The sequence below is a fragment of the Sebastes umbrosus genome, chromosome 3, assembly GCF_015220745.1.
Source record: "Sebastes umbrosus isolate fSebUmb1 chromosome 3, fSebUmb1.pri, whole genome shotgun sequence".
In the NCBI taxonomy this organism is placed as follows: domain Eukaryota; kingdom Metazoa; phylum Chordata; class Actinopteri; order Perciformes; family Sebastidae; genus Sebastes; species Sebastes umbrosus.
In genome coordinates, this window is record NC_051271.1 from 31,510,208 (window position 1) to 31,531,504 (window position 21,297).

At 42.3% G+C, this 21,297-nt stretch overlaps 1 protein-coding gene across 5 annotated transcripts in view; it reads left to right on the forward strand.

Annotated features, from left to right (window-relative positions):
- The window catches only part of rgs12b (regulator of G protein signaling 12b), a 61,926-nt gene that overhangs the window by 3,487 nt on the left and 37,142 nt on the right, over positions 1–21,297 (forward strand). For all 5 annotated transcript variants that reach the window (XM_037765597.1, XM_037765599.1, XM_037765600.1 and 2 more), the window contains exons 2-5: positions 1–959; positions 1,213–1,452; positions 2,876–3,889; positions 11,495–11,614. The exon at positions 1–959 is cut by the window's left edge and continues 374 nt beyond it. In XM_037765597.1, the coding sequence (XP_037621525.1) occupies positions 1–959; positions 1,213–1,452; positions 2,876–3,889; positions 11,495–11,614 (2,333 nt within the window). The remainder of the gene's footprint in view (positions 960–1,212; positions 1,453–2,875; positions 3,890–11,494; positions 11,615–21,297) is intronic.

The following is a 21,297-nucleotide window of genomic DNA, read 5'->3' on the forward strand; positions in this document are numbered from 1 at the left end:
TCCGAGCCGTGGAGGTGGCGAGAGGAAGAACCGGGTACGGCTTTACGCTGTCAGGCCAAGGTCCATGTGTCCTCAGCTGCATCCTGAAAGGGAGCCCCTCAGACTATGTAGGTTTGCGTTCAGGAGACCACATCCTCTCCGTGAATGACATCAACGTCTCCAAGGCGTCGCATGAAGATGTGGTCAAACTGATTGGACGCTGCACCGGTGTCTTGAAGCTGGTCATCGCTGAGGGGGAGCGCCACAGGCGGCACCACCACCACCACCACCAACGCACCTCTGGAAGTCGCCATCATAGCAGCAACACAATGGCAGCATCGTACCTGGACTCATGCTCAAGTGATGATGAGTTGGATGGTTTCTATGACAACAGTGTTAACAACAACAATAACAGCAGGTCAGGCTGTGGAGCCCGTGGGGGGTGGTACAAACCCAAACTGGACTCTAAGCAGCTGGGCATCAACCGGGCAGAGAAGGTCGTGGCAGAACTGCAGTCCGGAGGGATTTTTAACATGATCTTTGAGAACTCCAGCCAGTCCTCCAGCAGCTCAGACAAGGAGAGACCTGGGCCCAGCTCATCATCAAAGCCACGGCCTCTGTCCGATCCAGATTTCCCTCCTTATCGGAGCTCGTCCCGTTCCCAGAGCAACCCCAACCTGCTCTCTGAGGAGGAGATGGCCCAAGTTCTGAATGACGACTCGGTCTTCCTGGACGCAGACTTCCGTCATCTCCACCTTCAACACCACGAAGAGCAAGACTTGGATGTAGGAGATGGGGCCGACTTTGGCCTAGAGCCCAGCGAGGGCATCCTTAACGTGGGCATGATTGTCGGCTATCTGGGCTCCATTGAGCTGGCCTCCATTGGGGCGAGCTTAGAGAGTGACAGCCTGCAAGCCATCAGATGCAGCATGAGGCGCCTCCGGGCCGAGCAAAAGATCCACTCACTGGTCCTTATGAAGGTGCGATTGAATGTTTTGTTAACCATTTGATGATAATAACTTGTTAACTATATATTTTTGATTTAGTTAAAAACTCAAAGAAGCAATTTGACACCTAACATGCTGATAAACAGGAAACTGATTAACAGGATTACTTTATTTCAGCAGTATAAACACAGCATATCTACAAAGTATGTCATGTTGTTGTCCGTGATGTTGTCTCATTATTTTCCCTGGTATCATATTTTAACATGCATTAACTATATCTTACCAGGTCATGCACGACAGCGTGCGTCTGTGCAGTGACAGAGGTCAGGTCTTGGCCACCTACCCCGCAGAGAAACTAGCCTTCAGCGCCTGCTGTCCCGACGACCGTCGATTCTTCGGACTGGTCACGATGCAGGCCACCGACGACCACGACGACTGTCACTTTAGCAACGGACGAGATGAAGATGGCAGTTTGAGGACTTCCTGTCACGTGTTCATCGTGGACCCAGACCTCTGTCACCACCAGGTATGAATAGAGAGAGAGACAGTGAAGAGATACAATAAGGGGTTACAAATCACACTTAAAAGGAGATAACTCCATTTGATCACAACAGTACCAACAGAAAAATGTTGTTGACACAGATATATGCATAGGCTATTCCTATTTAAGTGTAACATTAAGGTGCTCTTTAAGATGAAAAAAAAGTTCACAGAAAAAAGATGTTGTTAAGGCAATCATAAGCAAAGCAAGAAAAAGTAATAATTAAATTAAGTTTAAAAAAATTGAAGCCTTTACTTAGTATTGGTTTAAAATGCTGACCGGTTTGGACCTCACAAGATCTTCATCAGGGCGGAAATAGTAGAAAAAGGGTGTTTTACTTTAGTAGCGGTGACAATACAATACCAGCAATATTAAATTTTGTCTTAACACCCAGCTGGTAATGACATGACATTTATACAAATTAGGGCTGTCAAAATGAACGTGATAACGCATTAACGCAACTAGGTTGTAGCAGGCTCAGAGTAAAGAAAACCTAAGGAATCCATTGGTACCAACCATGTCGTACTAAATAACACTCCAAACTTACACTAAATTTTAGCGAGGAAAAACTGGCATGGCCATTTGCAAAGGGGTCCCTTGACCTCTGACCTCAAGATATGTGAATGAAAATGGGTTCTATGGGTACCCACGAGTCTCCCCTTTACAGACATGCCCACTTTATGATAATCACATGCAGTTTGGGGCAAGTCATAGTCAAGTCAGCAACTTGACACACTGACAGCTGTTGTTGCCTGTTGGCCTTGAGTTTGCCATGTTATGATTTGAGCATATTTTGTATGCTAAATGCAGTACCTGTGAGGGTTTCTGGACAATATTTGTCATTGTTTTGTGTTGTTGATTGATTTCCAATAATACATATATACATGCACTTGCATAAAGCAAGTATATTTGTCCACTCCCATGTTGATAAGAGTATTAAATACTTGACAAATCTCCCTTTAAGGTACATTTGAGCAAATAAAACAATGTGTGATTAATTTGCGGTTAATTGCGATTAACTATGGACAATCGAGCGATTAAGCACAATAAGATATTTGAATTGATTGACAGCCCTAATATACATGAATACAGTCTAAAATATCCAAATTATTATTAAATGAGGAAATATTGGATCAAAGAATAAGTAAATAAGAAATACATTTCTATACCGAAGCCTTATTGCAAATGCCTGATTGTTTTACAGAAAACCTAAAGTTAATTTAATCTAGTGTCAGTGATGCTGATCCGCCAGACAAATAGTAATCGCTACATTGTATGTAATTAGAAACAGCTAGTAATAATTCAAACATTTTTCTATGCAATTTCATCATTGAGAAAAAAGTGACATATAATGCGGAAAATGTCCACCCATCGACTGACACCCTCACGGTAACTGTTGTCTCCTCAGGTCCATTTAGGTGTAGCGATGAGGTTTGGCTTTGAGTGCACCCCCGACCCAGACACAGGAGGCTGCCTGGAATTCCCGCCCAGCTCTCAGCCTCTCCTCCAGTTTGTCTCTGTCCTCTACCGGGACATGGGGGACAACATTGAGGGGGTCCGGGCCCGGGCCTTCCACGATCCAGACAACGACGCCCAGCAGAACCACAGCACCAGCAGCAACAGTGACAGCGGGATCGGCAACTTCTTACCAGAAGAGAAGAGCAACAGAGTGCTTTTGGTAGACCTCGGAGGTCCTCCTAACCACAACCACGTCTCTGGGCCGCGCCACTGGGACAGCCCGCCTTCATCCCAGCAGGCCTGGAGCCCCACCCTAGGAGCCGCGGCCCCTCACCCACCTCCTCTTCCTCCGCCAGCTCTGAGAAACGGCCACTACCGTCACGAGCCACACCTGGCTGACCTCCCTCACCCTCTCCCCATGGCTCACCCCGATGTCCCCATCAGGCACCCTCGAGGGGTCAACCCACACCACTACTCGCAGGGGAAGCGGGGAGGAGCCGTGGGGGGAGGAGAAAAGAGAGGGGGCGGAGGAGCAGGAGCAGGAGCAGGGGTGGAGCCGCAGCGGTGGCTGCCAGTCCATGTGCTGAGAGACTGGCGTCAGCAGCACCACCACAGCCACCTCCAGGGCCTGAGCAGCGATCAGGAGTCCTACGCCGAATCCACCGACGGATGGTCGTCAGCTAACTGCAGCACCCTGCCCCCACCCATGAGTAAGATCCCTGCCGACCGCTACCGGGCCCCGCTGGCCCCCGGAGACCACCTGCCGCCACCTGGAGGGAACCATCCTCCTCCTCCTCCTCCTCCTCCTCCTCCACCACATCCCCAGTCCCACACCCACCGGCTGGCTGTTCAGAAAGATGAGTGGGCTAAGAAGCTATTTGGTGCTGGAGACAGGGAGAGAGCCGGAGCAGAGAGAGGGGAAAAAGAGAAGAAACGAGGGAATGCAAAGGAAGGAGAGAAAAAGGTATGGTTTTGATAAAGATATTAACGTAGTCTAACTTGTAATGCTTTTTTTATTCAAAATGTTCAGTTCAATACATGGTCAGCCTTTCTACAATACTGCATTCAGTAATGTGTTATGCTGTGCCAGTTGGTGGGCTGTGGGCTTTTGGAAGAGTTGTGTTAAAACTGACCATGAGATGAGAAGCCCGGGCAGCAGGTAGCATCCCCCATCACACGCCCCTGCTGTGGAAATTTCCTCTGACTAGAGTGTGTCCAAGACTACAGTTTATTGAGGCTATAAATCCATCTGTGTTCATCCCACTGCCCTCCATCGCATTGTCACCCTCTCCTCTTAAAGGCCTAGCGTTTAACTCTTTCGGCCCTTGTTTCTCTCGCTCAGATGTAAAGCCTTTCAGTGGTTTTGAAAGTTGCTATGAACCTTGTTCACCCCACCAAACATCCCTGTACTATATTGAATAATGCGAGCACCCTACTTGGCTCAGTCCCCAGACGTACAAGTGGATTGATAAGTTATTTATCCCCACTGCTCCAGTATCAGATCATGTATTATGCACTAGCCAGACATCTGCCTTCACCTGAAAACCACCTGTTTCCCACCGTAATGAGACTCAACAGCAGAGCAGGCATCCGACTAGTTTTAATGAAGTATAGTGTTTGTTTGATTTAGATCAAGCATTTGTTTGCTTACATATTATGAAAATTAACCTTTTCCACTCCACCACTCTTTTTCATAGACTCATTTTTCTCCTTTTTTTAGGGGGTCTTTAGGGGCAGATAGCAGGTCAGCAGTAGATGTCACATAGAAGTGGTGTACATCATCTAAAAGCTGGGAACCTGAAGACTATTTGAGATGCAGCTCAGCACTGCAGTGTGTCAAATTGTTCTAGTCATAAATCAGCAAAAAAATGATTATTAAATTGTGAAAGTGTATAAGGGCTTAGAACATTATGATAGAAGTATATGATGGTCATCCCCATACTCTGTTATGTCTCATAAGTTGTTGCAGCAATTTTTGTGTTGATACCATTTGTTACACAGATTTAGTGCTAAATTTAACCATTTTTTTACCACTCGAGAATTGATAAAAAATGATCAATAATCCCTCCAAAATACCACATTAACACATCAAGACCTTGAGGAACACCATAGAAAAAGTCATGCTGTGATTTGGTATCAAATGATTTTGACATTTTTGAGATTTCTGCAAGAAACCCCCTTATTGTCAATCTAGCTAGGAAAGCCATCCATCCTCTGAATGCTCTAAGTCTCTAGTTTGTGGTTGTAAAGTTTCATGAGGCTGTGATTATCCTAGAGGTCACAACAGGTCATCTTACACAGTGAGGTCACATTTCAAATGTATGTAATTTCAAGACTGTTTAGAGACCCCAGTATGCAGAAATATTCACATACACCACTTTAGAATAGGTGAAAATAACACATTTGGACTGCATGCAAAATACTTCATGATTTTTGTCCCAAACTGCCATATGTGATTATCATAAAGTGGGCATGTCTGTAAAGGGGAGATTCCTGGGTACCCAGAGAACCTATTTTCATTCACATATCTTGAGGACAGAGGTCAAGGGACCCCTTTTGATAATGACCATGCCAGTTTTTGCCAAAATTAAACATAACTCAGTAGTGTTATTTAGTGTTCTTCCTGACATGCTAGCATGACACGGTCGGTACCAATGGATTCTTTCGGTTTTTCTAGTTTCAAGCTTCAGCTTCGCTAGCTCTAAAACTGAGCCCACTACAGCCTCTGAAAAAAGTAAAGTCAAGGCGTGGAAGAGGTTAAAGAGATCCAAACCACATGGTCACATTAATAATGTGACAAACAGTAGATGAAAACTGTCCAACTATATCAATCAAGATGAATCTACTGTTGAATAAATTGGCTGCATTACTTTCTGAGACGAAATTTCCTTTTGCATTGAGATACAGTACATTACTGAGCGGCTGTTTATTGTTTCCAGACAATAGAGAGGAAGAGATAGAGACAAAGAGTGAAAGATATATCCAGCCTGACTGGATTCCTTCTCTCTGCAGCCCGGCTGAATCTTAACAAGTATTTAGAGAATAGCTGCATTGTCTACATTTACATATCAGAACCAAGGAAAGACTTTCCTTGATAGTGAAGGAGGCCGGTGCCCCCCCCCGGTACAACTAGTGGTGGATGGGGTCCCAGGGACCCCCAGGGGACAATCAGAGGAAGTGTTTACAAGGCCGGGGCCGGGGTAGAGGCTGACAGTGACAGGAAGGTGGATGTTAACCCGTCTGAACAATGTCCTCTGACTGGAGACACAGAACTATGGAGGCTGCGGCTGTCATGGTAAGCCATGATTACCAGTAGTCCAAATATAAGGCTGATTCTGCTTTGCTGTATCGATGTAGTAGTTCTTCTGGTAACACACCATCATTTATAAATGGTAAATTGATAGTAAAATGATTTTACTGCTAAAAAAACAATGAAATGATAATTAATAATGTTTACTAATTATAAGTAATGCTATAATTTATGTTATTTTAATGTTTTATTGTTGCACACATTATACCATTTTAAATACTAATAGTATTGGCTAATGATTACCAAATTATTTAGAAATTATTTGTAAACACCTATAAACATTAGATAGATATTTGTAACACTTTGTTAATGGTTAATAACTGGTTTGTAAACCATCTATAAACATTATCTGGATGACTATTATAAAGTTGCAACTGGTGATTATAATACCTTGTTAAATGGTTAAATAAATACTTTGTAAAGCATCTATAAACATTATTTAGATGAATAGTTAATATTTTGTCAATGGTTAATAATTGGTTTCTGGTCCATCTATCTATGTAATGTTTATAAATGTTTTACAAACAATTTCTTAAAGATTTACAAATCATTTGTTATCACTAACAAATACTTGATAAAGTATATAAAATGTTTTAATGTGTGCAACAATAAACTGAGGATGTTATCGTCTTTTATCAGCTATGATACAATATTGCATTTCTAAACAAATTATTTCATATTACACAAATCTATGATAAAGTAACAGAAATTATAGCATTACTAATAATCAGTAAACATTATTAATTATCATTTCATTGTTTTTTAACAGTAAAATTACTGTTAACTAAGTTTTATTAATTATCAATTAACCATTTATGAATGAGGGGTTATTATATAGTGTTACCGTTCTTCTGTCTTTCATAAGCAATACTTTATTATGCATACATATCAGAACTGACTTGTTATACTTTACCTATTACAGTATGTAGTTAATACAGTATGTTGCCACATGGTGGCACTGTTTCACTATCTAAACCTCTATAAGCCTCCTGCACTCGCATGAGTGTCCATGGGAAACTAAATAAGATTTTCATTAAACCAGCTATACATCCATTCTGGAAGTCCCTTGGTATCTGAAGTTCATCTGTCCGTACATGTTTCTCATCTACTACCATGATAGAAAACTGACATTTGAGTGACTCATTGTGGAATTAAAGTCTTAGAATATAGTAAATACAGACACACACAGGCAGTTGAATCCCGACTCTTGAAAAGTGACACGTGATTATTTTTATCTATTGTAGAATCAAAGAAATAACCATTTAATTATGTTGACTGTGCCTGTAAGGCTTTGGTACAATTCAGCCCGTTATACTGGTGCAGTTATTGTTTTTACAAGGAATAAGTGTTGGTGTGTGTTGACAGCTGTGTTGTTGTAAACAGGAAGGATGCCTCTTTTCTGTGACATCGACGCATCAGTTTGTGTGTGTGTGTGTGTGTGTGTGTGTGTGTGTGTGTGAGAGAGAGAGAGAGGGAGACCGGGGGACAAGATCATCCTCACAGATAAGAGCTGCGGGTTTTCCACTAAAATGTAGTCTCTCAGATGTTTCTCTGTCGAAGCTCTTGTGCAGCCACACCCAAAACAACCACTGAGTCAGATCGGCACTTTATCGTTTCCTTTTTAATCCAGATCTCAGCTTCTCTTATAAAAAACCCCCCAAACTTTTGTTTACTTTCTGCTTCGTTGCCATTACAAATAAGACTTGTAATTTATACTGACTAGCAGGTTAAACAGAGGTCATAGGAGCATATTTGTGCCCACATATGTAATCGAGTGTTCAAATCTCTGACACACACACACACACACACACACACACACACATAGATGCAGGATTGCCTCAGTATCCAGGCAACGCCACTGGTCATCTCCTGATGAAACGCTGACAAGACCTGCTCCTAATCAGCCAGTCTGATTCAACATGTGTCACAGTTTGGCCTCTGGAGCCTGTCAGCATGGATTAATTACTCATTAGTCAGCCGGTGATCCGCTGATATACGCTCTCTCCTACGGTATAAGGAGATTCGCTAAATGCCATTTGTGAGAGGGGAGAAAGAAGCAGGATATTTCCAGAAGGAGGACAGTTGTTAAAAGGCTAATTGTAGACTTGTGACGGCAACGCAAGACTTCTCCTCTTTGGTTTACAGCACTACTCAGTGTGGTTACATCATTGTCAAATGGCTTTGGACAATAAATCTTGATGACCCAGGGACTAATTTTCTCATGTGCTCAATTTAGGCAGCGGTTTATGGCATCATGTAACAGCTGGTCAACTTTATTCCAGTTAGTGGGTTTCCACTGCAGTAGTCCTTTACGAAATCTCTGTCCCATCTTGAATATTCTTTGTATATATTATTATTATTAAATGACACTACCTCGTCAGATACAGCTCTGTTGTCATCATGTCCATCCCGTTTGTGTGTCAGTGTGTGTGTGTGTGTCTCTGTGCTGGAGTTGTCTAAAGTACTATCTGGTACTGCAGGCCAGAATCGCAGGACTGTACATGCCGGCGCATAACATGAGGAATTTAACATTTAAGTGGAAAAAAGAAACCCATCTTGAATAGACACGTGTGTGTACAGTAAGAGAGGGAAGCTTCAGGCAAAGCTGCACTAATCTCTTCATGTAAGCTTCCATGTAAAACTGTCTACATGTCATGTTGTGTCTTCATTTAATTGACACTCAGACATTCAATATTCTATAACACCTGTCCCATCAAACACACACATGTGCAAATACTATGCAAAATTATAAAAAAAGTTTTGATATAAATTCTGTATGGATAAATTGACATTACATCCCATTAAGACACAGAAGAGCTATTAACAAATAAACAAAGATTTTGGCTACTGACTGTCATAGAGATATTTCACACAGTCCATCCACAGTGTAAACACTAAAGCCTCCATGCACTTGTAATAAAACATTTAATTGAATATGGGTATGTTAGATTAGATGAGTGGTCTGTTACTAAACTATTTATTGTTTGCAAATATACTGTGTATTTTTTTTTTTTAAGTTTTCATAACCCTTGAGACCTGCGGGATCGTGGACGATCCCAACCGTTTTTTACTGTCTTTCAGAGGCTGTAGCAGGTGCAGTTTTAAGCTAGAGTGAAGGTACATATATCATACGAAACTATAAAACTAAAGTATCCATTGGTAACAACCATGTTATGCTAGCTTGTCGGGAAGGAGACTAAATAATGCTCCAAATTTAGACTACATTTTGGTGAGGAAAAACTGGCATGATCATTTTCAAAGGGATCCCTTGACCTCTGACTTCAAGATATGTGAATAGAAATGGGTTCTATGGGTACCCACAAGTCTCCCCTTTACAGACATGCTTCCTTTATTATAATCACAGGCAGTTTTGGCCAAATACATTCAGTTTTTTGAATGCAGTATGAATGTATTATTTTCACCCGTTCTAAAAATGGTGTATTTGAATATTTCTGCGTACCGGGGTCCCTAAACAGTCTTGGAATTACATAAATTGGGTATCACTGTAAGGCTGAGACTGTTGTGGATCCAACGAGCCCTATTGTATTCATGTGTGATGATGTTAGTCCCCATAGAAGCCATTTCATTGTAGTGAGACCATTTTTTAAAAATTTGACCTCCCTGTATAATACAAAAACCACAAACTAGAGACATAGAGCATTCAGAGGATGGATGGCTTTCCTAGGTAGATTCACAATAAGGGGGTTTCTGAGCAGTTTAAACAACAGAGGTGCTCGCCATCCAATCGCTGAAAAATGCAATTCTTGCAGAAATCTCAAAATGTCAAAAGTTTTTGATACCAAATCATATCATGGCTTTTTTCTATGGTGTTCCTCAAAGTCTTGGTGTCTTAATGTGGTATTTTAAAGGGATTTTTGATAATTTTTACCTATGCTGGTAAAAATACTGCAACAATTTATGAGACATAATAGAGCACGGGAATGACACTTAGAACAACTTGACACACGGTGCTGAGCTGCATCTCAAATTAATCTTAAGGTACCCAGCTTTCAGATGATGTACATCCCTTCTATGTGACATCTACTGCTGACCTGCTATCTCCCCCTAAAGACCCCCTGTATCCCCCTAAAAAAGAAAAACATTGGTCTATTGTGGGTCTCCGAAGGTTATGGGATGTTTGAGGTTGATACCAATATCGATATTTGATAATATATCGCTTGCTATTCCTTTTCTGTTTTTGACACAAACACATAACATAAACATGTTTTGTTAAAGGTTCCTCATTTATTATTAAGAACTGTGACCAGGATATCTACTGAAATGGACATTTTACAGTCTGACAATAAACCATAGTACTGATGGTCTGGTGGACAAACTGTGCAATGGAGACACTTTCAGTGACCTCAAACCAGTGGGTAACTCCGGGGTGTGAGAAGTGAAGCCAGTGCGGAAGTGCCTTAAACTTGCATTCTTTCTAATGGCCAGAAGTCCTCTGGTTGCAAAAAGAAGTCTGACTGTATAGAAGTCTACGAGAAAGTGATCGTACTTCTCTCTTGATTTATTACCTCAGTAAACATTGTAAACATGAGTTTATGGTCTCAATCGCTAGTTTCAAGTCTTTTTCAATACAGCATGATGTTCATTTAGTACATTATAGTCCCATTTAGAGTCAAATAGACCATAAAGCAGGGGATGCTTTAGGGCGTGGCTACCTTGTGATTGACAGGTCGCTACCACGGCGTTGTCCGGTCTGGGTGTTGTCAGTGTTTTCGTCGTAGAACTTTAAGCCTTTCACACTTCTGGTTGCAAAATACCAGATGGCGGCGGCCAAAATGCCAAACTTGAGGCTTCAAAACGGCAGTCCACAATCAAATGGGTGACGTCACTGTGACTAAATCCACTTCTTATATACAGTCATTTCAGAAATTTCTTGTTACTTATCGGGAAATGTATACGCCGGTACAGATATATCTGCCATAAGCTAATATTGGCCAATATATGGGACGCTCACTAATTCATATAATCATTTCTATATTGTCATGAGATTGTTTGCCAGCTAAGAGTGACAGTGAAGAGTGACAGAAAGTATAAGGAGAGAGAGGGTGAGGGAAGGCATGTGATATCTCAGACCACCATTATCTCCATTGGGAACTCACCAGGGCATTGTTTGCTGTTTATTCAGACTCACTTCTACACATTTACACCAGGGAGCTCCCATTACAACTTCTCCACCTATATGTAGTCTATTAGGCTACATATTGCATATTAACTGAACCTGTGTATATTTTCTCTCCTCAGGGTGGTCGCTTCCGTGGTTTGACCATGGGCTTCCCTCCTCTCCCCCAGCGCTCCTCAGCCAGACGCTCCTTTGGACGTTCCAAACGTCACAGCCTGGCCCGCTCTCTGGATGACCTGGAGGTAGGAGCATATGCATGCATGCATACTAGCACACACACACACACACACACACACACATATACACACACATACTGTATATACTACTTACACCTGCCAACAAAGTTATGAGTGCTATTGCGGTGCTCAGTCTGGCCATTGTGTTGTTGTCACATTTGAGCCACACGTTCACCATCCATCTCTAATAATAGCAGTTCATGCACATCATACATCCTCACATGACACGTCAAGCCCTCTTCTCACATCACCATGGCAACATACACACAGTCATGGACAGAGCCAGTGTATAGAAAGAGTCAATAGACATTTACAGGCTGGTATTTATGGATTTGGACTAAGATAGGCAGCTGTGATAGCAAGGGATTTCGTAACATTAAAGGGGGGTTACTATTTGAGAGATACATTCAGGTGTAGAAGTACTGTATATATATAATCTTCTGCTGATTGGGGGCAGTATGGCTACACTGTTGCAGGAATTATGCTTTTGCTCTTATTTTAGCTGCAAGAAATGACCTGGCATCCAGTCATTTGAGAGCCATGAGTTTTGCAATAACAATATGCCTATTTAGTACAACATTTCATGAAGAGAAAGTCTGCAGCGGCTGCTGTAGTACTCAGGCAGGAGCGATACAATAGACTGTTATCAGGGTTACCACTGTAAATGCCCTTGAGACAAGGCCTTGCACAAGGTTATATTCATCTTAATTGTGTTAAGGGTTAATTTGTACAGAATTGCGGCGGCTATTTTTGTCATCTTTTTATCTTAAAGTGAGTAATAAAAACAGTTACCTAAACTGGCTACAGGATAATACTGTGCATTCAATTAATGTGGAACATGCTGAGTGTTATTCTCATCATGGCCTGCCTGTATGTGTGGAAAAGGTTGGCGAGACCAAAGCAGAGTCCTGCTGTCTGTGAGCACAATTCATAACTGTAGTTTTGGTAGATAGAGATCAGAAGAAAGCTAAATGTTTCCGCCGTTTAGTGGCTACTGAGGCACCCTGGGAGCAGATAAGCACATCCCACACTGTCGCTTCAACAGTGAATTTTGTTTTTTAATATACATTTTTGGCATTTTTCCTTTATTGGACAGCACAGTAGAGATAATACAGTCTACTAGAACATGTTAACATGCTTTAATGTTCCAAAAACACATTATGTTTTGCATTCTGTCTGTCTGAATATACGTGTTTTCTCCCTCTGTCTGAAACGCTCTGTTTTAGCGCCTGTCTCTTTAAGCCCCCCTCCAGAAAAAGACCACTATGCTCTGATTGGCTTGCGAGAAAAATATGGTGCACCTTTGTAAAGGTAGTTCTCAAGCTGTGAGCGGTATATTCTAATGAGCCTGCATGTGACATAGGAGGCGGAGCCAAATCTGATTGGCTTGTTGAATCACATGTTTTCTGATCCAGGCAGCGCACAAAAAACTAACTAGGTTGTCTTATTTCACATTTTGTGGTTTGGTAGACACTCCACATACCCAAATGTATGTGCACAAGCACTGAAAAAGTGAGTTCTTCATGATATGCCCTCTTTAAACTAATAGGCAGGGGTGAAAGTAACAACTGCTAGGTCAACATACAGTTAGTTACATCCGCCAAGGAGGATATGTTTCGGTTTAGTTTGACTGTTTGTTTGTAGGCTACACTCATTAAGGTCTTTTCAGACAACAAGCAACACTCCGCCTGTGTACTCGCTTGGATCCGCAGGGTCTGGCGCTCCTCATGCAGACAAGCGAACGCCAGGCGATACGCATGGCAACCATGGAAATGGCATCTGTGCACTGCTGTAGGCTACGTATCCCTGCCGGTACAGCTATGTGGCGTATCAAATATCCACAGCTCGATTTGACGACACGTGGGGCAAAGCTGTTTCACTTTCAATAACATTGCGAGATAGGGCATTTGTGCTGCATCCATGTGGTGTCGGAATAATTGGAAATACAAGTTCCTGACTGGTAAAATTCACGTGAATGCCCCCTTAAGTCAGAGCAACAACTCACAACCTGAAAAGTTTTGTCAACATTTACAAATTATTCTGCAGCACTTTCACCATTTAAATAACTGATTTGCTATACAGGCATTGAATCGTGTTTTGACTGGATGCATGAAGCTGGGAGGAGAATAATATCAAGTGATGAAGATTGGGGTAGCCTAGTAGTACCGGCAAGAACTTCAATCTACTTTCACCCCTGCTAATAGGCCCATTTTAATTACAGTTAAAGCTGCTGTATATAGTTTCTATGAGAAAAATCTGACTGAATCAGATTTCTCAAAGGGAAAATCAATTTGCAGATCACTTGGTGCCTCAAATTAGCTTTCCCGCCCACAAATTCCCATTGTTGTTTGGCTTCACCTCAAACTATGATTACTTTCTGTTCATAAAGTTATTTAAAAGGGGTTACACTTTGTACACAGCTGTGCTAATATCCATCCAAGTTGTACCGTCACTCCAAATGTTAACTAGGCACTTAACTCGTATCACGTATCTTTCATACAGTTATAATCATTTTCTTTCAATTCTTTCAATTACTGTACAGAAATGATTCATCATCAGGTGGTGACATCGGAAGCGCTGGTGCATTGTGTGTGTTTCACACAGGAGTAGATCTTTCTCTGTGCCAGACCATCCCATGGCAGCGATTCTCTCTTCTTTTCTCCTCATCACCATCCACCAACCCTCCACCCCCCCTCTATTCTACCTTTTTCTTCCGGTCGTTAGGCCTTTTTCTCTTGCTGCTTATGCGGTAATGTCCACAAACAGAGAGGGCTTTGTGTTGAGAGAGGGGGGGAGGAGAGAGAGATCGGTGTGTGTGAGTGTGTGAGTGAGTTCGTGCGGTGATGGTGGTGGGGGGTAATGGGGTTCGAAGTGTTAGCCTGCACTTCTAATGAGCTCTGATGAGCAACGAGCTGACATTCCCCTCGTTAGTGAGGCCTCGACACAAAAGTATATAGACGTGCACACACACACACACACACACACAAACACACACACACACACACAGGACAGACACACATACACTTATGCATGAAGAGCCACGCATGCACATACACAAACAAATTGCAAGCCTAAGTCGATCCCACACAAACAAATCAATGCACATGAGCATGATTGCACTATGATTGCACACACACACATACACACACACAGACACACACACACACACACACACACACACACACACAGAGTTCTCAGCCATCTTGTTAGCCGAGCCATTGAAGCTTCTCCAGCAGCTTTCAGACATCATGCTGTAGTTGAAGTGTGTGTGTGTGTGTCTGTGTGTTTGTGTGTGTGTGTGTGTGTGTGTGCGCGCGCAGTACTCTATGTATATGTGTGTATGTCTGCCAGAGCTTGAGGCTTGCAGCAGCTTGTCTTGTGATGGGTCTGATTGTAGAGCTTAACCATTTCACACACACACACAAACAAACAGACAATGTCTTATGACAGCAGCGAGGGGAAGGAAGTCAGGCTGTGTGTGTGTCTGGACTTCAGTTGTCTGATGAACTTCTCTGCCATATCATTTTCCAGTGGCACACATGCAGGCGATGGGACACTGTTTAAAAAAAACACATGCGGAACTTTCTATGAAAGGGCTAATGTTCAAAACCACAGAAAACTATTTTAGATGCTGCCGTCCACAAGATTAAAAAAAAAAAAAAAACAGCGTCACATGCAGCTAACTTAACCATTTCAGAGGACGCTGACACAAACATTTCTCAAGTGATCCTCGAGGGTTGAAATTAGGGATGCAATGATCCAACTTTTTCAGTCCCAATACTGATAGCGATACCTTAGCTTTGGGTATCAGCTGATACCAGTGTTTAGTTAAAAAGCTGTATGCCTCACTGTGTGTAAGTTACTGGGATCATTCTTTTATGTGTAAGGCAACATCAGGCTTGACTTAAACATTGCTTTCCTAACTTTGTAAAACTAATTGTAACAAATAAATACGTAAATATACAGTTCCAGTATATAATGTATATAGTATATAAACATAGAATTGAATTGAATGGATCGGCCCCATTGTCACCGATAACCGATCCAGTTATTTGAGTCAGTATCGGCCCGCTTTCTGATCTGGTATCGGTGCATCCCTAGTTGAAATGTGAACAGCAGGGTGTCGGTCCCACCTGTGCAAGCTGTTTACTAAATAAGACTGACAAATGAAAACAGGCACAGATAATCATGCAGCACAAATATGGGTGTCAAACAATGCACACAACAGGCTGATTACTGCTGTTTCCTCCACAAGCTGCAACATAATGATTGGTGGAGGAAGAGGAAATTTCCCTTCCAGTGGAGCACAAGTGATGGCGGGGGAGACAATTCCAACGAAGACTTTTTACAGTGCAGGCAGTCTTCTCTCTCTGTTGTGTCTGGGCATCCAATTAGCTGCTTTCTAACAAAGTAAAATGGGTTGACTGTAGCTACTGTCTACACGTAATAAGTGGTCTGAGCAGCACACACTGCCGGGTTGGGTGAAAAATCTGTGCTCAAGTTCAGGTCAATGCCAACACCTGATTATATATATACAATAAGAGTTAAAGTAACGCTGAAGAAAAGCCTATTAGCACTTTATTTTCTGGTTTGCACATCAAGTTTTTTAACCATGTTTGTTTAAAGTTTAATCCTCCAGATGTTAATTGTATCAAACCCATAGACTGTATATAAGAAGTGGACATAGTCACCGTGACGTCACCCATTGGTTTGTGGACTTTGAAGCCTCTAGTTCGGCATTTTAGCTGTCGCCACAGAGAGGGTGGAGCTAAGCACAACCGAACGCTGAATAAGACTTTTTCAGGCGACTAAAAAGGTTATAATTTACTGTTATGAACTGAAAATGCACTGTGAAAGGGTTAAAGTTACAAAACGAAAAACACGGACAACTCCCAGACTGGACAACGCTGTCGTAGCGACCTGTCAATCACAAGGTAGCCACGCCCTAAATCATACCCTGCTTTATGGTCTATTTGTCTCTAAATGGGAACATAATTTACTAAATGAACATCATGCTGTATTGAAGAAGACTTGAAACTAGCGATTGAGACCATAAACTCATGTTTACAATGTTTACTGAGGTAATAAATCAGGTGAGAAGTAGACTTCTATACAATCAGACTTCTTTTTGCATCCAGAGCAGTCGCCCCCTGCTGGATATTAGACAGAATGCAAGTTTAAGGCACTTCTGCAGTGGCTTCACTTTTCAGACCTGGAGGCAGCCCACTGATCAAACCCCACTTTTGGTATTTATGTCCAGGATTTTATCATCACATGGGATTCGTGAGACATGATGCGGAAGACAAAACTTAGTATTGCGAAAGACATTCCATCAGATAGGTTAATTATTTCTGTATTGGATAACATTGTTGTAAATAGATGCAGTGTGTGTGTGCTTGTTTTTGCATATCTTGCATGACTTTTCCAAAAACAAATTGATTTTGGAGCCGTAATGTTGGCTTCTTCCCCGCTGAGACGAATGCAGTCTGTTTGGTGGGAACTCTGGACGGATCACACGCTTAAGTGCGCTTCACCCTAAGACATGCACCTGACTGTGCGCTGAGGTAAAATCACTTGCAATGTTTTGACTTGACTTCAGTTTTTAAGATGCATGCACCTCTTCATCCCAAGTTTAGGATCAGTCAACCTCCCAAAAAACCTCGATGAGATCTAAAGTCACCGTCACAGTATTTAGAACTGGAATAAGTGAAATGGAGACATGAATGAACTTTGACCTGAATATCTTTTGAGAGAAAACACTTTCCAAAGCTGTTTCAAAGTGACATTCTGATCAGCCATACCGAAGCAGACATTGTGTTCTTGCGGGTTTGACATTGAACGTCTCCTGTCTGTCTAATGCTCTCTTGGTTATTTATCAGTGCCGAGTGTGAGTGAGGAGGTGCTTCACCCGCTGTCCGCACCCCAGGGCTGAGCAGAGGACGGGTAGGAGGGGTGTGTGTGTGTGTGTGTGTGGGAGGGGGTGTTAGGGTGAGTCCCTCCACTGTGTGTCAAGGCATGTTGAGGAATGCAGCTACTCCTTAGTTCAGCTGTACACATCAGCTTAATCATCGCTACAGATATCAGTCCTCTCTGTCAGCGGGATGATCTCCCTGTTTTCTCTGCATATCTTTCTCTGTCTTCCTGTCGTCTCTCAGTCCTTCAGGATAAATCATTGCATCCCATGTGTTACCTCTTTTGCCCCCCCGTCCCCTCTCCCCTCTCCACCCATCATGAATGTCAGTTTACTCTGCGTGCTCCATGGAGCATACTAAGCAGATGACAGAAGAGCACTGAGGGTAACACATTCAACTTCGTTTTATGTGTGGCTGGGTGTGTGTTCCTTAATGGCGAGGGGTCTCCCTCTGCAGCCGTGCCTCCGCAATCGTCTGTGTATGCGGGGTGTCTCTCAGCCCACAGCAGTGTGGGTGGAATAGAAATGATACAAGGGTGGGTGGAAAAAAGCAGAGAAAAGAGGAGGGGGAGAGCAGAGAGGCAGGGTGAGGGAGAAGATAGATAGAGAGGGAGGAGGAGGAGGAGGAGGCGGAGGAGGAGGAGTGGGGATGACAGAGAGAGAGCGAGAGGGAAGGGGAATCTAGCGACATTCTGTAGCCGTTTGGACATTTGAAAGCCATCAAGCTTTGCCGCTTCGTCTCTCTGCGCGCACACACACACACACACACGCACACGCACGCATTCAACAGCTGATGACAATGTGTACTGAAGGAAGCTCTCACATGCAGCGCTGAGGATTACTTGTCTCTTCCTTCATGGAGCAGCAAACTTTGAGCGTCGATTCTCAAACGCCCGCTGATCCAGTGAGTAAACGAGCTGTGTGTGTGTGTGTGTGTGTGTGTGTGTGTGTGTGTGTGTGTGTGTGTTCTCTCCTTATATCTGATGACTCCCTTCCTTCTGTCACATATATAGCACGCAGACTGTGTCACACAATCGCAACCAACATTGCTGGAGGAGATGATATTAACATGGAGAAATAATACAAATGGATGATCTTGTCAGCTTGAAATCCTTAATCAAAATGTTGCTGCTGCAGATTGTGAAGCTTCATATGAAGAAACATCCTCCAACTGTTTAATGTCTCTATGTCTGTTGTTCATGTGGGAAAAAAAATGTCAATTCATGCTAATCATCCAGTGCATATTTATTTGGGTCAAAATGAATCAAAATTCTCTGAAACTTTAGTCGCGAGGCCCTATATCTCTGGAATGACAGATCATGTGACCAGTACAGGCCAATCATCAGGGTCTTTGTTGAGTTAAAGGGAAACCTGTTGATCCATTGGATCAGTTCAACTGTAGAAATGTATTATTAAGGAGTATTATTTTAAAGACTGATGTGTTGATGTGATCTCCAGTGCAAAGTAGTTCATATATGTCTAATTGTGCTGTAAAAATACTAAATATGTGTTGGACTAAATGTGTATGAAGTGCTAGTATATAGTAGTATATGGAATGGGGTCATGGTATCCAAAATATTTGTGTATTCTAATCGGTCAGTCATTGTGTATGAGCGTGTGTGTGTGTCATTTAGAGTGAGGGGGTTTTGACACTATGGTGGAGAGCAGCACAGGACAGTATTCCACTAAACACAGCAGTGAGAAAAGAGCGGCCTGCAAGCACTCTGACCCCCCTCGCCCCCCGCCCACACACACACACACCCACACACAGACAGATATAAAAAACTCATTCACATAGCAAAAAAAGCACACAATCAGATGCTCTCAAAGATAAGAACCTGAACACACATTTCTTCTTCTATGTGTGTGTATTCCCACTGTGTGTGTGACAGTGTGTGTGTGTTCCTCGTGATATCCCCCGGGAGCAGAGTGTGTCGGGGAGGGAAAATCAGATGATGAGACAGAATCAACACTGTTCCTGTACATGAAACACCTCAGGAGGCCAGGAGTCACATCAGTCGCTGCTCCACTTTCAAACAAACACAAGCACTTCTTTTTTATCTCCTATCAAGTGCCAGATGGGCGCAGTTCACCGCATCAGCACAATCAGACGGCGTCATGTGATAAGCCAGTCGCAGGGCCGGGTGTTAAATTGACTCGCAGACACAAAGTGTAGACAGAATAAGAGAAAAAGGCTTACCGGTTTGAGGTATGCGGTTTGTCATCGCTGTTAATCAAATATCCTGTCTTCCAGTCAGTCTGTTGGTGTTGGTGAAGGTCTACTTGTTCCTCTTTACTGGTGCAGTTTTCCTGTTTAGGCATGAGTCATCATGATTTTCAAGATTTCACCTCTTTCCTTTTTTGCATAATTAATAAATGCAGTGGTTGTGACTGATGCACCAGAAACTACGGGAAATCATTCTTAAAGGCAGCAACACAATGTAACAAAGTAATAATACTTTGTGACAGTACTTAAGTTTTTTTTTGGGAGTATCTGTACTTTACTTGAGTTTTTACACTTCTGTCAACTTTCACTTATACTCCACTGCGTTTCCTATATTACTAAATCTTTCCGATTTAAATGAGGCCTGTTTAAGTGTTCGTACTGGGAAGTTGATTTACCTAAAAAAAAATTACCCTCTGACTTACAGACGTCTATTTATGCATTCATGGTAATGACTCGTTGCCGTTTACAGTCCAAAATGGCGGCAGTGCTGCCGCAGTGCCATCTAGCGGCTGTTGTCAAAAAAGCACTGGAGTTTCGCCTCTTTGCTTCTATACTCTTTGGCGATAATAAGGGCACGGTCATACATGCACAAATGCAAGCGAGTGACCATCGCCTGCTGGGGCGATTTTCGAACTGAAGGTTCACCAAAGTGAACTGCATTTCGAATTAAAAGTTGCAAATTTGCTTCGCAAACTGGAAGCAAATGTTTTCTTTCGCACTTTCACTCGCGTATGATGGAAGTGAACAGGAGGAGAATATTAATTTTGTGCATGTGTGACGGCCCCATAAACTTCATAAATCTCAAAATTCTGAGATTGCTTTTTTATCAACAGCATTTACTTGTCCTTTTACTTTCAATACTTGAGTATATGTAATATCAGAAAATTACTAAGTACAGTAAATATCAAACACTTTAAGACTTTTGCTCAAGTAATATTCTAATAGGTGACTTTAACTTCTACTAAAGTCATTTTCTGGTTAGATATCTGTACTTTTGCTCAAGTGTGGCTTTCGGATACTTCATCCATCACTGCAACTTATATTAAGTTGAATATCTGTACATCTGTATCAGGTCAGGTGTTTCTGTTATTTTGGCCACCACATATGTCGACTTTTTAAATATAATTACATTTGTGTGTGTGTGTGTGTGTGTGTGTGTGTGTGTGTTAATGTGTTTATGGGTGCTCATTATGATTATTCTATTTCTATTTCATAAACTGAAACATTTTCACAGCTATTGATGCTAACAGACAGCATTGATCACTGATAAGGCTGATCAGCTCATTGATTCACTGTCTCACATTGAATAGTGGTACTGTGGCAGTAAAAAGATAATGATCTGAAGAAACCATACGTTTTGTCTTCCTGCCCTACTGTATTCAGTGCCTCACCTCCGTCATGGCAGCAGAGGGCAGTGTTGAGTTTTGTTGAATTTCCATGTTCACGGCAGAGAAAAAGAGAAACACATGATAAACTCTTCTCCGCAGAAAGAATATGGTGTTTTTGACAGACTGTTAGAAAGTGAGCTTATACAAGTCCTTCATTTTCATA